This window comes from Aotus nancymaae, unplaced genomic scaffold (genome assembly GCF_030222135.1).
Source record: "Aotus nancymaae isolate 86718 unplaced genomic scaffold, 86718_ANA_hifiasm-v0.15.2.pri h1tg000022l_1, whole genome shotgun sequence".
Taxonomy (NCBI): Eukaryota; Metazoa; Chordata; class Mammalia; order Primates; family Aotidae; genus Aotus; species Aotus nancymaae.
In genome coordinates this window covers 46,201,962-46,218,805 of record NW_026988435.1, presented here as the reverse complement: position 1 = coordinate 46,218,805, position 16,844 = coordinate 46,201,962, and the positions used below count along the sequence as shown (strand labels likewise).

The 16,844-nt window shown below is 51.8% G+C and overlaps 1 protein-coding gene across 1 annotated transcript in view; it reads right to left on the bottom strand.

The window, feature by feature from the left end:
* Positions 1-13,868: 13,868 nt before the first annotated feature.
* Positions 13,869-16,844, bottom strand: part of RRP1B (ribosomal RNA processing 1B) — a 36,094-nt gene continuing 33,118 nt past the window's right edge. Inside the window, exon 16 of the mRNA XM_012444792.2 lies at positions 13,869-16,681. Coding sequence (XP_012300215.2) covers positions 16,488-16,681 — 194 coding nt within the window. The 3' untranslated portion in view covers positions 13,869-16,487. The remainder of the gene's footprint in view (positions 16,682-16,844) is intronic.

Here is a 16,844-nt window from a genome sequence, read left to right as displayed (position 1 = left end):
CACTTCTGCAAGTCCAGCACACGGTCCTTCATTCCCGTCTGCTCAGCCCCGCGCCCACCTGGCCATCTGGTGTCAGAGCCCCACAAGGTCTGCCAGCTCCCATGCCCTCACTTGGCATCTGTGGTGTGCCCTGCCCAAGGTGAGCCACACCAGAGACAATTCTGGGCTTTAATAAGGACTTTGTATACCCAAGGGGTGTCCCTTGGGTCACTGGCGCCTCACCTGGAAATCAGGGGTAATAAGAGTCCCTCGTGCAGAGTTCTTGTGGGAATCACACGAGATGATGGGCCTGGAGCAGGTATTATAATAGACGCTGGCAGTGAGGAAAGCCACGTTTCCCACTGGCTGTAACTTCCTCAGAGCAGTCCTGCAGCACCCCATCTGCACGGTATCTGGGTGGCGGCAGTCACTCGCTAGGTGTTGAATGATGGAGGCAGGGATGCATGGAGGGATGGGTAGCTGAGTGGATACATCAATCAACTGTTAAAAAATTGGGCAATTCCTCAAAAAATTAAACATACAATTGCCACATGCTCTAGCAATCCCCCTTCTGCATATATACCAAAAAGTATTGGCTGGGCGCGGTGGCTTAAGCCTGTAATTCTAGTACTTTGAGAGGCCAAGGTAGGCAGATCGCTTGAGCCCAGGAGTTTGAGACCAGCATGGACAACATGGCAAAACCTATCTCTACAAAAATGCAAAAAAAGCCAGGCATGGTGGCGCGCGCCTGTAATCCCAGCTACTTGGGAGGCTGAGGTGAGACAATCACTTGAACCCAGGAGGATGAGGCCGCAGTGAGCCGAGACACCACCACTGCATTCCAGCCTGGAAGACACAGCAAGACTGTCTCAAAAAAAAAAAGGCCGGGCACAGTGGCTCATGCCTGTAATCCCAACTTTGGCAGGCTGAGGTGGGCAGATCACCTGAGGTCAGGAGTTTGAGACCAGCCTGACCAATGTGGTGAAACCTTGTCTCTACTAAAAAATACAAAAATTGGTCGGGCATGGTGGCGGGCGCCTGCAATCCCAGCTACTCGGGAGCCTGAGGCAGAATTGCTTGAACCCAGAAGACGGAGGTTGCAGTGAGCCGACATGATGCCACTGCACTCCGGCCTGGGCGACAGTGAGATGCCATCTAAAAAAAAAAGAGGCTCCAGCGTCTTGCTCCGGCCTGCCGCACTCTGGAACGTCTTCGGTAAGTCTGCGCTTTCCTTGTTTGTCTTTCATGGCTTGGTTCTTTTGATACTTTCTGCATTTTGTTCGATTCTTTGTTCAACATGCCGAGAAAGTGGACAACTCTATCAGGTGACAGAAGGGGGTTGGGAGCCTGTGGGAACACTGCTCCCTGAGACAAAGTAGCTGGGCGATTCTCTCCAGAGCCAGGTGACGCAGCAGGACGGGCACGGCTGCTGCAGGCCTTGCTTGTGCGCCAGCAGCGAGATGAAGACGGTCTCGGCCAAACTTACCACGGCGCACCGAAAAGCAGACGCCCCCGAGGGGAGCGCTGATGGCCGTGGCCGGCTGCATGTGGGACACAAGGATCGGGAAGGCAGAGCAGCCCAGCAGGAGAGTGATCTTGAAGGAGACCCTCTTGCCACTGTTGGGGGCCAGGTGGAAACCCATGATGTCTGTGACCGTGAGGAACGCGGGGCGGCAGCCGGCCAACCACACTGAGGAGGGCCACCGGTGATGACCACGCAGCCCTCCCTCCTGCACAGTAGGCACCGCTTCCACACTGAACTCATGGGAGGAGGCGGCACCGCAGCAACTCCCAGGCTAATCCCCCGGGTGACCCTGCCCGGCGGCCTCCTCTGGGTGGAGCTGTAAGTCACACAGGCTCTGCCTCTCCTCTAGCTGAGTGTCACTGTATTGCATCCCACCAACAAAAGAATCTCTGAATCTTATAAAACATCAGTAAAGGATTTGAGTCCTAAATATACAAAGATTTCTTCTTTTCCTTTTTTTTTTTTTTTTGAGGTGGAGTCTTGCTGTCGCCAGGCTGGTGTGCAATGCCGCGATCTCTGCTCACTGCCGCCTCCGCTTCCCAGGTTCGAGAGATTCTCCTGCCTCAGCCTCCCGAGTAGCTGGGAGTACAGGCGCCCGCCACCACGCCTGGCTAATTTTTGTATTTTTAGTAGAAATGGGGTTTCGCCATGTTGGCCAGGCTGGTCAAGTGATCTGCCTGCCTCAGCCTCCCAAAGAGCTGGGGTTACAGGCATTAGCCACCACCACGGCCTTTTTTTTTTTTTTTTTTTTAACAGGGTCTTGCTCTACCACCCAAGCTGGAGTGCAGTAGCACATATCAAGCTCACTGCAGCCTCTGCCTCCTGGGCTCAAGTGATCCTCCTGCCTTAGCCTCCTTCTGAGTAGCTGGGACTACAGGCATGTGTCACCATGCTGGGCTATTTTTTTTTTTTTGTAGAGACAGGGTTTCACCATGTTGCCCAGGCTGGTCTCAAACTCCTGAGCTCAAGTGATCTTCCTGCCTCGGCCTCCCAAAGTGCTGGGATTACAGGTGTGAGCCACCACATCTGGCCAAAGAATTCTTAAAATTCAACAATAAAGAAACAATCCAACTGAAAAATAGACAAAAGATCTGGACACCAAAGAAGATCTACGAATGGCAAATACACATACAGAAGTTCTGAACACCATGCCATGAGAAAAGCACAAACTCAAACAGTGAAACGTCACTAAGCGCCTATCACAATGGCTAAAATCCAAAACGCTGACGACACCAAGTGCTGGGAGACATGGGCCTCTCATTCACTGCCGCACTTCTCAGCGCAGGTGTTCTCGCGAGGTCGCCCATGACTGCACCTGCTATAGCAGCCAGCATGAAAAGAGCCACTTCCGGGAGACCCCACCACCCAATACCATCCCTCTAGGGATTACGTTTCGACATGTGCATTTGGAGGCCTTGAACATTTGGCCTCTAACAAACAGCATCCACATGGCAGGCCTGGGGGCCCTTCCAGGGCCAGAACTGGGCAGGAAGGGGGAAGGGCCTTCTGGCTGAAGGGTCCCCACAACGAGGCCAATGAGTGGGTCAACGGTATGGCGGTTTGGGGAACTGAAGATAAGCCCGGGGGAGGTGGGGCTGTGGCTGGGGCTGAGCAAGGAAAGAGCAGGGACTTTGTCCAGCAGGTTCATAAAAAGCCATCACGCAGAACACACCTGGCGGCTACCCCGGCCATGCTCATCTTACAGCCTTTTCATCAGATTTCAGCACATAATCATTTCAGATAAAGTCGCCTGCTCAACCGTGTTAAAAATAAACAGCCCTGCCTGCAGGTGTTTTCAGGGACAAAGCACCGTCTCCTTTCACCCGCAGAAAGCCCGTGACCGGGGGCGGGGCTGAGTGCCAGTCCTGCGCCTCTCCCGCGTTTTCAAGGCCGGCGTGAACAATTTTCCAGGACATGGCGCTGTGGTGGTGATCGGGGCCACTTGGGGAAGGTACGAATCCAATAGGAATCAAATCCGGTAGCTGTCAGTTCAGTACATTTTCAACTTTTATTCTGAAAAACCTGGGCAGAGAAATAATTATAGGATTTAAAGATTGACGGACTGAAGCCTTAGTCACCAGGCAGTGACTAATACCAGAAAGAGCTGCGGCAATTTTTAGACTGGGTTCAGAAAGGCACCGAGTCCTAGGAACAAAAGGCACGCACATGGCCCTCTGGGAAAACACAGGGGCTGAATCCTAACAGACGCAGGCAGCTGACCATTCCCTCCACCGGGGGTCTACTTCCTAAAAGGGGATCACACCAGCAAAACCTGCAGAGAAGGGGCTTCAGCTGCTGTCTGCCCACCCCTCCAACCCCCTAGTCAATGCCACCTCCAGCCCCCAGGTAGGGCTGGCCTCCCTGCTTCAGCCCCCGACAGAAACCCTGGGCTGCCCTTTCCTGCAGGCAGCCTGTCCTCCCGAGCCAGCTGCCAGCTGGGCAGCAGCGTCCGTCCAGGCCATGGAGGAAGTGTCTCTTCTGGCACGTGCTCCCAAAGGAGCAGTGGAGAGAGGTCAGAGGCTGCAGTGTGCCAAACCCCAGGAGGCTGGCGCTGGGAGCCTGGGACGCCTGCAAGGGCCAGGTTAGTGGAGATGAGGACGGAGGCCCGCCTGCTGCCTGGCTTCCCAAGCTCTTCTCAGAAGTAAAGAAAAGGTGGCCGGCACGGTGGCTCACACCTGTAATCCCAGAACTTTGGGAGGCCGAGGCGGGTGGATCACCTGAGGTCAGGAGTTCAAGACCAGCCTCGCCAACATGGTGAAACCCCATTTCTACTAAAAATACAAAAATTAGGCAAGGACTTCATGACTAAAACACCAAAAGCAATGGCAACAAAAGCCAAAATAGACAAATGGGATCTAATTAAACTTAAGAGCTTCTGCACAGCAAAAGAAACATTAGAGTGAACCAGCAGCTAACAGAATGGGAAAAAATTTTTGCAATCTACCCATCTGACAAAGGGCTAATATCCAGAATCTACAAAGAACTTAAACAAATTTACAGGAAAAAAACAAACAACCCCATCAAAAAGTGGGCAAAGGATATGAACAGACACTTTTCAAAAGAAGACATTTATACAGCCAGCAAGCATATGAAAAAAAGCTCATCATTACTGGTCATTCGAGAAATGCAAATCAAAACCACACTGAAATACCACCTCATGCCAGTTAGAATGGCAATCATAAAAAATCAGGAGACAACAGATGCTGGAGAAGATGTGGAGAAATAGGAACACTTTTACACTGTTGGTGGGAGTGTAAATTAGTTCAACCATTGTGGAAGACAGTGTGGTGACTCCTCCAGGATCTAGAAATAGAAATTCCATTTACTCCAGAAATCCCATTACTGGGTATATATATGCTCAAAGGGTTATAAATCATTCTGTTATACAGACACATGCACACATATGTTTACCATAGCAAATACTTGGAACCAACCGAAATGCCCATAAATGATAGACTAGATAAAGAAAATGTGGCACATAGACACCATGGAATACTATGCAGCTACAAAAAAGGATGAATTCATGTCCTTTGCAGAGACATGGACGAAGCTGGAAACCATCATTCTCAGCAAACTGACACAAGAACAGAAAACCAAACACTGCATGTTCTCACTTATAAGTGGGCGTTGAACAATGAGAACACATGGACACAGGGAGGGGAACATCACACACCAGAGCCTGTTGGGGGGTGGGGGGATGGGGGGCTAGAGGAGGGATAGCAAGGGGTGGGGGGATGGGGGAGGGATAGCAGAAGAAATACTTAGTGTAGATGATGGGGGGTGGATGCAGCAAACCGCCATGGCATGTGTGCACCTGTGTAACAATCCCGCATGATCTGCACATGTACCCCAGAACTTAAAAGTATATAAAAAAAGATTAAAAAAATACAAACATTAGCCAGGCATGATGGTGGGTGCCTGTAATTCCAGCTACTACAGGGGCTGAGGCAGAGGTTGCAGTGAGCTGAGATTGCACCACTGCACTGGGCCCTGGGCAACAGAGTGAGACTGTCAAGAAAGAAAGAGAAAGAGAGAGAAAGAAAGAAGAATGAAAGAAAAGGTGGCCGTGGAGATGACACGGATGAGAAAGCGAGATGGAGAGAGGCTGACACACTGCAGGAAGAAGACACACCCTGTCTTCTCTTCCCCACCCGCCCCCCCACATCGGCCAGAAGCCCGTCCTCTGCGCTTCCCTGCTGAGCCCAGGTGTGCGCCCCAGGCCCGGCTGCCCTCCCGCCTCTGGTCTCTTCTGGCCTCTGACCCTTCCTTCCCCTGCTGCCTGCTAGGTGCTCTCCAGTGGCTCCTGAAGTGCCCACAGGACAAAGCCCAAACCCTCCCTACTGCCCGCCCCGGCCCCCATGGCTCCCACAGCCCCCCTGCCCGGCCCACCTGCACTCTGGCGGCACTGCTGTCCCCTCCTCTGTGCCTCTGCTTGGGTGCCGTTCCCCCTGTTGAGGTCCTCACCACGACTTGTCCTCTGGACAAACTTCCCCTCAGCTTTAGCTGCAGAATCGCCACGGCCAGTATCGCAGCTGAAACCGCCTGTGACCGCAGAGTGCCAGGTGATGCACGCCGCCAGCATTCATACACGCTGGTTTCAGACACTTACTACAACGCTTTTTTATAGTGATTACATGCTGAAATGATATTTTGGAAATACATTATTAAAAAATATTCTACCAGTTTTTCTCTTTTAAAAAATGTGTCTATGGCCAGGTGCAGTGGCTCAGTCCTGTAATCCCAGCACTTTGGGAGGCTGAGGCAGGCGGATCACGAGGTCAGGAGATTGGGACCATTCTGGCCAACATGTAAAACCCTGGGTGAAAAAAAAATCAGCCGGGTGAGATGGCGTGTGCCTGTAGTCCCAGCTACTCAGGAGGCTGAGGCAGGAGAATCGCTTGAACCTGGAGGCGGAGGTTGCAATAAGCCGAGACAGTGCCACTGCACTCCAGCCTGGGCGACAGAGTGAGACTCTGTCTCATAAAAAACAAAAGACAAAACCAAATAAAAAACCCCAAACAAGTGTCTACCAGGTAATCAAAAGTTACAGCTGTGGCTTGCATGGCGCTGCTGGTTTACTTCCTCCATCTCATCTGCTCTCTGGCCGCCGGACTCTGAGTAGTCTCTGTTGTCCTTCTGGCCTGTATCCCAGTGCCTGGCACGCCTGGGCACACAGCGGGGGTGCCAGGCATGTTTATTAAAGGAGAGAGTGCCTGGGGCTCCTCGATCTGCACCCACCCTCAGTGAGCGTGTGGGCGCACCCGAGAACGGGGCCCTCGCTCGCTGCAGTTGTTTGTGTGTATATGTGTGTTTTTAAATTTAAATTTTATTTTATTTTATTTTATTTTATTGAGATGGAGTCTTGCTCTGTTGCCCAGGCTGGAGTGCAGTGGCGCAATCTTGGCTCACTGCAACCTCCGTCTGGTGGGTTCATGAGATTCTTCTGCCTCAACCTCCTGTGTATCTAAGACTACAGGCGCACGCCACTATGCCTGGCCATTTTGTATTTTTAGTAGAGACAGGGTTTCACCATATTGGCCAGGTTGGTCTCAAACTCCTGACCTCAAGATCTGCCTGCCTTGGCCTCCCGAAGTGCTAGGATTACAGGTGTGAGCCACAGTGCCTGGCTGGGTTTTTATTTTTTATTTTATGAAATGGAGTCTTGCTCTCACCCAGGCTGGAGTGTAGCGGTGTGATCCTGGCGCACTGTAACCTCTGTGTGTTGGGCTCAAGCGATCCTCTACCTTAGCTTCCTGAGGAGCTGGGACTACAGGTGCGCACCACCATGCCCAACTAATTTTTTGCTATTTTTGGTAGAGCTGGGGTTTGGCCATGTTGCCCAGGCTGATCCACCCTCCTCAGCCTCCCAGAATGCTGGGATTGCAGACATGAACCCCTGCGCCCGGTGGGCTGCCGCTGTTCCACGTCAGTGTGCACGAGTGTACTGGTTGGGGCACTGGGGGCGGGTGGGCGTTCTCCTACCTTGCAGGCAGCCCCTCCTTTCCGGTGTCCCTGGGAACTTCAAAGCAGGAATGGAATGTTCAGAGGCAGCAGCGATGTCCTGGTTCCTGTGGGCTTTGTAGGCTAAGAAACCTAAATCCAGTCACTTTTCTGCATTCAGCATTGTGTTTTTAAACAAAACTTTGGCTTGGCTTATGTTTCACTTATAAAAGTGACATTTAGCTGGGGAGTTGATAAAATAATAAAGTTTATTCTCAGGCGATGAACAAACCAGCCCCGTGTCTGCTGCCTGCTGTGCTAACCCTGGACTTTATTGATCTCTGGGGTGCTAGGTAGAGCCACAGCTTAGCAACTAAAGTTAGATGACGGTTTGTGCTGGAGAAGAGGCAGGAGCTCTGGGGAGGTGATGTCTTGTTGGAGTCTGCTGTGTCCCCGCGGTGCCAGCTCAGCACCCTGGCTGGATGAGAACAGGCCTCCTCCGGCTGCCTGTGGGGACACATGGGAAGACGCCTGCCCATGTGCTGCCCTGAGCTGCAGGCCCAAGTCAGGGGAAGCCAGCCTGTGAGCTCTGGATTTGGATCCTGATGCTGGGCCAGGGGCATTATCACGTCCTAGAGAAAGCTGGAAAGCTGAGGTTGGGGTTGTCATGGCAACTAGGCCATCAGTTGCCTGGCTCAGCACCGTCAGGGGTGTCGGACGTCCACGACTTCCCACACAGGGGTCCCCGTGACAGAGTGGATAGGCCACAACCCTGCTAGACCACCCCCAGGGCAAACAGACGCAACCCACTGGGCCGTGGGGTCAAGGTTAGACATACTCTTCAGAATGGAATATCATCAGAAGAAATGAGGGGCGCTCTGGAAGAGGAACTTGAGACAAGAATCACTGCACATCCTTGGTTACTTCCTGGTGAGAAAAAACAGTTTGAGAACAAATCCAGGGAAATTTGAACATGAGCTTGTATGAAGATGTCCTTGACCTAAATTGGTTTCCTGTAACCATGGTGATATGATTACAGAGATAAACGTCACCTGGTAATGCAGGCTGGAGTGTTTGGGGACACAATGCCAGGTTGCCCATAATTTATTTTTCTGTTTGAGACAGGGTCTTGCTCTGTCGCCCAGGCTGGAGTGCAGTGGTGCAATCATGGCTTACTGCAGCCTTAACCTCCTGGGCTCAAGCGATCTTCCCACCTCAGCCTCCTGAGTAGCTGGCACTACAGGCCCGTGCCACCATGCCTGGCTAATTGTTGTATTTTTTAGAGATGGGGTCTCGCCATGTTGCTTAAGGTGGTCTTGAACTCCTGGATTCAAGGGATCCACCTGCCTTAGCCTCCCAAAGTGCTGGGATTACAGGCCTGAGCCACCATGCCAGGCCCATAATTTGAGAGGGTTCAGTCAAAAAGAATAGATCAAGAAAACACACAGCAAAACGTTAACCTGGGCCCATTCTGGATACTGGGCGGTGGGTGTCTGCTGCACTCTCTTCTCTTCTGTGTATTCAGAAACACAGGCTGCAAGAAAAGCCGAGGTCGGGGTCTGGGGGGCTTCTCCTGAGGTTGAGGGGTCTGAGGGTCTTATCCTGAGGTCGGGGGTCTGGGGGTCTTCTCCTGAGTCAGGGGGTCTGGGGGTCTGCTCCTGAGGGTTGAGGGGTCTGGGGGTCTTCTCCTGAGGTCAGGAGGTCTGGGGGTCTTCTCCTGAGGTCAGGGGGTCTGGGGGTCTTCTCCTGAGGTTGAGGGGTCTGGGGGTCTTCTCCTGAGGTTGGGGGTCTGGGGGTCTTCTCCTGAGGTTGGGGGTCTGGGGGTCTTCTCCTGAGGTTGGGGGTCTGGGGGTCTTCTCCTGAGGTTGGGGGTCTGGGGGTCTTCCCCTGAGGGTTGAGGGGTCTGGGGGTCTTCTGAGGTCAGGGGATCTGGGGGTCTTCTCTTGAGGTTGGGGGTCTGGGGTTCTTCTCTTGAGGTTAGGGGATCTGGGGGTCTTCTCCTGAGGTCGGGGGTCTGTGGGTCTTCTACTGATGTTGAGGGGTCTGGGGGTCTTCTCCTGAGGTCGGGGGTCTGGGGGTCTTCTCCTGAGGTTGAGGGGTCTGAGGTCTTCTCCTGAGGTCAGGGGGTCTGGGGGTCTGCTCCTGAGGTCAGGGGGTCTGGGGGTCTGCTCCTGAGGTCAGGGGGTCTGAGGTCTTCTCCTGAGGTCAGGGTGTCTGGGGGTCTGCTCCTGAGGGTTGAGGGGTCTGGGGATTTTCTCCTGAGAGTTGAGGGGTCTGGGGAGCTTCTTCTGAGGTCAGGGGGTCTGGGGGTCTGCTCCTGAGGTTGGGGGTCTGGGGGTCTTCTCCTGAGTCAGGGGTTCTGGGGGTCTGCTCCTGAGGGTTGAGGGGTCTGGGGGTCTGCTCCTGAGGTTGAGGGATCTGGGGGTCTTTTCCTGAGGTCGGGGGTCTGCGGTCTGCTCCTGAGGGTTGAGGGGTCTGGGGGGCTTCTCCAGTGTGGACCTTAGGGATGCCCAACAAAAACCAAGCCCAACCACACCCTTTGGATTTGTGGTTCTTCAACTGGATCCAACTTGGCAAATGTCTACCAAGGGCCATCCTGTTGCAGGCAGTTAAACGCAGCAGGGCTTTGGACCAGCGCTTCTCTACCGTGTGCGTGTCTCAGGGCCTCCGGGAAGTTGGTGAAACGTGGGGGGTGACTCAGGGGCCTGGGCAGCCTCCTGCATTTCTAGCCAGCTGTGAGTGATGGACTGCTGCTCCAGGACCACACTGCAAGGGGCAGAGTGCAGCCCTTTGGGAGCCAGTGTGGGTGGGGGTGGGGGCTGGAGGCTCTGCACTCCTGTAGACCTGGGGTGGGATCCCTGCTTGGGCGCAGATGAGCTAGGAGACCCGGGCAAGGGGCCTGACTTCTCTAAGCCTCGGTTTCACTATGAACAGGGACCCACCAGAATTCACTGTGAGGTCTGGATACAGGGACATCTGCAAATGCACAGAGCCCAGGGAAGAAAAGGGTCCCCCGGGAAAAGCCCATACATCCCCAGGACACCCAGAACCTATGCAGGGCCTGGAAAGAGACAGGCTTTCTCCAAACCCAAGTCCCCATCCGAGGGCACCAGCATTATGTTCACATAAAACTAAAGGAAACCGTATTTGTTTATTTTTTTGAGAGTCTCGCTGTGTCCCCGAGGCTGATCTCGGCTCACTGCAACCTCTCCCCCTCCCAGGTTTAAGTGATTCTCCTGCCTCAGCCTCCTGAGTAGCTGGCATTACAGGCATGTGCCACTATACCCGGCTAATTTTTGTATTTTTAGTAGAGATGGGATTTTACCATGTTGGCCAGGCTGGTCGTGAACTCCTGAGCTCAAGTGATTCGCCCACCTTGGCCTCCCAAAGTGCTGGGATTACAGGCGTGAGCTACCGTGTCCAGCTAGGAAACCATATTGAAAGAAATAAAAGATGGGCTGGGTGTGGTGGCTCACACTTGCAATCCTAACACTTTGGGAGGCTGAGGCGGGTGGATCACAAGGTCAAGAGATCGAGACCATCCTGGCCAAAATGGTGAAACCCCGTCTCTATCAAAAATATAAAAAAAAATTAGCTGGGCATGGTGGCAGGCGCCTGTACTCCCAGCTACTTGGGAGGATGAGGAAGGAGAACTGCTTGAACCCGGGAGATAGAGATTGCAGTGAGCCGAGATTGTGCCACTGCACTCCAGCCTGGCAACAGAGCAAGACTCCATCTCAAAAAAAAAAAAAAAAAAATAGTATGATCACAGTGTTTCATCAAATAATACCAATAGGTATTACTTTTAAAAGGAACCAAATAGAGATACTGATGTTAAAAAGCACGGTAACTGAAATCAAACGTCACCCAAGGGTGACATTCCCCTCCATTGCTCAGTTATGGTGGGAGGTGATCTGATGAGGGACTGAGGGCAGGCAGGCGCCAGAGGCCAGTGAGGGCTGCTCTGGGTGCCACGGGGATGGCACCTTCTAAAAGGAAACATGGATGTCCTCTGCCAGCCCAGTCTCTCAGGAACCTCGCAGACACCCTCCCACCAGCGGGGACAGGCAAAACATAACCCAGAATCCACAGTGGAAAGAGTCCACGTTCACGACATGTCTAGAAAGTGCTGGTGGGAGGGGAGCAGGCTGACTCCTCAGGGGTGCAGGCCTTCAGTTGGGGTGATGAAAACGCCTGAAGTAGATGGAGTGGTCTCACAACACTGTGACTACACTAAATGCCACTGAAGTGTACACTTTAGAAAATGATTATGCCGCTTGGCGCGGTGGCTCACGCCTGTAATCCCAGCACTTTGGGAGGCCGAGGTGGGTGCATCACTTGAGGCCAGGAGTTCAAGACCAGCCTGGGCCAACATGGTAAAACCCCATCTCTACTAAAAATACAAAAATTAGCTAGGTGTAGTGGCACATGCCTGTGATCCCAGGTTCTTGGGAGGCTAAGGCACAAGAATTGCTTGAACCAGGGAGGTGGAGGTTGCAATGAGCTGAGTTCACAACACGGCACTCCAGCCTGCCTCAAAAAAAAAAAAAAAGAAAAAAGGTTATGTGAATTTCACCTCAATCTAAAAAATATTCTTGGTTTTTTTCTTTCAGCATTTTGAATGTCTCATCCCCACCTTCAGCCTATTTTTTTTTTCCAATGAGAAGCCAGAAAAAATATCTGACTTAATCAGGTTTAAAAAAATCTCAATCTTATGGGGGTTCTCATACGTGATGAGTCATTCTTCCCCGGCTGCTTTGAAGTTTCGTCTTTCCACATTTTGGCTGTTTGGGTGGTGGAGGGTGTGGAGTGACTTAGATGTGTGCAGTTTGTGATCAGCGTACACATCTAAAAACTCCACACACTCCACGGAAGATAAACTCAACGTTGGCAAGTTTTTGGCCACTTTTTTTTGAGTATTTTTCCTCCTCTAGTCCTCCTGCCGTGTGTGTGCTGGGGCACTGATGAGGCTGCATTTCTGAGGCTCTGTTCATCAGCTTTTTTTTTCAGATCACATAATTTCTATTAATCTGCAAATCTGCTCTCTCTTCTACCCCCTCAAATTGACAATATAACTGAAATCAAAAAGTCACTAGAGGGACTCTAGTGAATTTTTTATTTTGGTTAGTGTGCTTTTTAACATCTGTATCTCTATTTGGTTCCTTTTAAAAATAACTCTTGGTATTATTTGATGGGACACTGTCATACCATCTTGCAATTTTCCCACCCCAGCCTCCCTGGCTAATGTTTGTATGTTTAGAGATGGGTTTCATCGTGATGGCCAGGCTGGTGTCAAACTCCTGACCTCATGATTCACCTGCCTCGGCCTCCCAAAGTGGAGGGATTACAGGCGCTGAGCCACCGCACCAGCCCCATCTCTTATTTCTTTAAATATGATTTCCTTTAGTGACGTGAACTTGAAGTCTGCCTGCTACCGTCAGCACCTGCGTGGCCTCAAGAGCAGCGTCTATTGCCCCTTTCCTCCTTGTGCACGTGACACTCTCTTGTTTCTTTGAATGTCTTAACTATTTTTTAATCGAAAACTGGACATTTTTGATAATACATTATAACCGATTTCCCTCTTCCCCTAGGGCTTTCGTCTTTTATTTTTAAAGACCTGGTCTCATTTTGTTGCCCAGGCTGGAGTGCAGCGCTATGATCACAGCCCACTGAAGCCTGACCTCCCAGGTTCAGGCAACCGTCCTGCCTCGGCGCTGCAGGTAGCAGGACTACAGGTGCACGCCACGACGCCTGACTCATTTTTGTATTTTTTGTTTTTTTTTTGTAGAGACAGGGTTTCGCCATGTTGCTGAGGCTGGTCTCAAACTCCTGGACTCAAGCGATTTGCCTGCCTAGGCCTCCCGAAGTGTTGAGATTACTGGTGTGAGCCGCTGCGCCTGGCCCAGGGTTTTTGTTTGCTTGCTTGTCCAGTGTCTGTGGATTCGTCTGGCATCCAAAGTATACGTGAAGAAGTTGTTTCGGGGAACGTGTGCCCATAAAGACTGTGCCATGCTTGTATTCTGCTTGCCTGACACTGACCACACCCACTGCCAATGCCCAGAACAGGCTCTGTCTGCAGGTGCCAGTCCACCTGTGCCTGCCTCATCCTCACTGCCGTCAGTTTCTGGGCTGTGGCAGGGGGTCTCCACCCGGCACACTGGCACTTCTCCACTCACCGTCATGAGTGAAGGCCTGAGAGCGGATGTTCCAGGCACCGCTGTCAGTCCCTGTGCAGTCAGGCCTGCTTCCAGCGCTTGGAGAAGGTCCGCTGAGCAGCCCCACCAGCTCTGCCAGCAGCAGACACGTGGTGACAAGACTGGTACCCAGAGTCTTGTTTGCAAACATCTTCCAAATCCTGCTGCGCTGTAGCAGCTCCCAGCGAGGCCTATTTTTACACACACTGAAAGTCAACATCAAACACAAATCGGAGGGCAAAGACTTTTTTTTAATTGGACTTGGCTTTGACAAGTCCTGAGAAACCCTGCAGGCACTAGTACAATTTGATCGCAAACAAAGTCCCGAATTCAGAGAAAAGACACACAGAAGTTAAAGGACAGCTCGACTCATCTTCCAGCACCTGCAGCTGTTTCCAGACTTTCTGTGTAGTCTTCTTTGTGCTTTCAGTTGAGTAAGTCAGAGAGGTTAACAAACCTGTCAGGTCAGATCCCTAACTGTACAAAATTGACCAGACTGTGGAGAAGGGGAATCGGCATTTTACAAAATATTATTAAGATCACCAGCATTAATTTAAATTATTTCCTTTTCTGGACTTCCAAGTCCACTTGGCAATTTTACTTAGAAAATATCATGCTTAAATAGAAAGCTGGTAGTCTAAACACATTTTATGTGACATATTCTTGTGCGCATGTCATGAGAATTTGTAAAAAATTGTTTTCTTCCTGCTGCCAAAACGTAGGCATTAAAAATAAGTGACTGTAAACCTAGGTGACTTACTCATAAAAAGGAGTAAGTGAGGAGAGTGAGAGAAGGAAACACAGAACCCGAGAAGCGCCCTGCCACTCACAGGCGTGGTTTTGACAGGAGTGCGTTTCTAGGACGTTCGCTGCTTCCTCGGAGTAGACAGATAGCATAAAAATGCTAGGAAGAAACATTCCTGCGATAGTCTGCGGAACAAATGTGCCAGTTTTGCCTCAGAATGTCTTCAGACACCTCAACAATGTTGGATTATATGGCCTGTTTGCCTCTATGACCCATCTTTAAAGCTGCAACAAATATTGTTAGAAAAATATTCTAAGAAGAATGAAACTTAAAAAAAATGAAAAGTTAAAAATACTTGCTCACCGTAATCATCTCACTGTATCAGTTTTGGTTCTGAATGTGATTGTGTATCCAACGCAGCACATTAGAACCATGTGGCCGCCACGACGGGTGTGTTGTACGTAAGACTGCTCATTGAGGGACTACGTGACGGCACAATGCTCACTCATTTTTCTCATGGCGCATTGTGACAAAACCATATGATGGAGTAGGCGAAGAACAGACTGAATGCTTTCTTTTCACCAGGGCTTTCACCAGCCAGCCGACAGCTCTCGACACCAGCAAGTCAGCGTGACATTCACGGGCGAAACCCCACCCTCGGCTCCGAGAATGAGACAGAGGGAAACTCCATGCAGCTGTGCAGCCCCAGGGGCCGAAGCCACGTTGTCCAAAGCCACAGCAGGACCTTGGAGCAACCTGGGGCCCTCTGCTGGGAGGCAGCAGTGGAGAAAGGGACTGGCCGGGTTTTTCACCAAAACCCAGGGCTCCTATATGGGAGGCATAAAGGGAGGGAGGCGGCTTTCACTTCTGGGCCTGAGCAGAGCACGCTGGCTGGGAGAGTGCTGGATGCCAGCCCAAACCATACACCCACCCGTGTATCACATCCGGATTGTAGCTGCGCGAGCCACCGGGGAAGGTGCGGCCTTGGCGGCTCTTCTCAGCAGCAGCTCACTCTGAATCTGCACCTTCTCCAGCTCTCAGGCCCAGGCCCAGACATTTCCTTAATCAGATCCATCATCCAGCAATCACTGCTCAAAACAAGGCCTCACGTCTGTTTCTCCAGCCACAGGGGAGAGCCTTCCGCTCCCGTGTGTTTGTAACAAGCTTCCATGAGAAGGACTGTCGAAAGCTCTGGAAGTGCATGCTTCCGCATCTTAGAGGAAAGGGAGCTGAGCGGGAGCAGGCTCCAGATGCCCACCACAGCCTCTGATGGTCAGGCAGTGACTCGGCTGGAACGTGGACGTAGGGAGGGAGACGGGAGCGCAAGGGCTTGGAGGAATGAGTGTGTTCCATGCAAGGACCTCAGCAGAGGGCTCAGCCTGGGGTGGGGTCTTGGGTGAGAGCCGGGGGCTGTGCTGGCCTCCTGAGAAGACACTTTGGGCTTGCCGTAGAGGTAGGAAAACGGAGGGAAACCAGGTAGGGAGAGGAGAAGAAAAAGCCTCCAGAACACAGAGCCTCTTCTTCCTCCACCCCTACCTGTCCACGCCCCCAGCTGAGCACATGTAGAAAAACTATGGTATTGCTGATTCTGTGACAAGAATCTTCCTGATCGGTAACCTGCCCAACACCCACAGAACATGGCAATGAAGCCCTACATGCTTTTAAAAGAAAACAGACTGTTAAGACTAGACAAACCAGAAAACCAGCTTAGCATGGTAATGAGTACGAATCCCGCACATCTGAGTTCCCCAGGAAGTGCAGTTCTACCTGTCATTGTGCCAACAGCATTGATTATTTAAACTTCAGATCCACGTGCTCTCCTCAGCTTCACAGAGGGTCTCATTTCCTACACCAGTGGGAATCACCGAGGGTACCCAAAAATGTACAATCCTGGAGAGCTCAAAAACACATGGTTTGCAGCAAGATTCAACCAAGACGCCCGCAGCTGCTCCGAGGGCCAGGATGCAGCAGCCTGCGCACATTCAGAACCTCGCACACAACTTACAGGAGCTCAGGAAATGATAAAAGGCCCCACATTCTTAAAGGTATAATTTATAGAGTAGTCTGTACAAAAGCAGTCTTTTTCAAGGGACTCTGCTGCTCCTCAGAAGAAATCCACGGCCCTGGGCCTTCTCCTTGGCATGGCGGTCAGGGGCTTCTTGGCCACCAGGGGTGAGCTGGCAGGCGAGCTGGTGGGGGTCTTCAGCACCCCGTGGAGGGGCCTCTGTTCAGGGTCGAAGGCCACCCGGGAAGCACCCGTGGGACTGACCAAGATACTCTTGTCTGTCTTCTTGAATTCTGTCCCAAGTGAGAGCAAGGCCCCACGTTAAGCGAGTCCAACAGCTGTCCCTTCAACAGGCTAGACAGCATCCCGCCTGGGTGCCAACCCTGCACATTTGCTAGGACGAAGCGGGGCCAGCTCAAGGCTCTGCAGAGAGCAGGCCTGAGAGCCTCCTGAGGC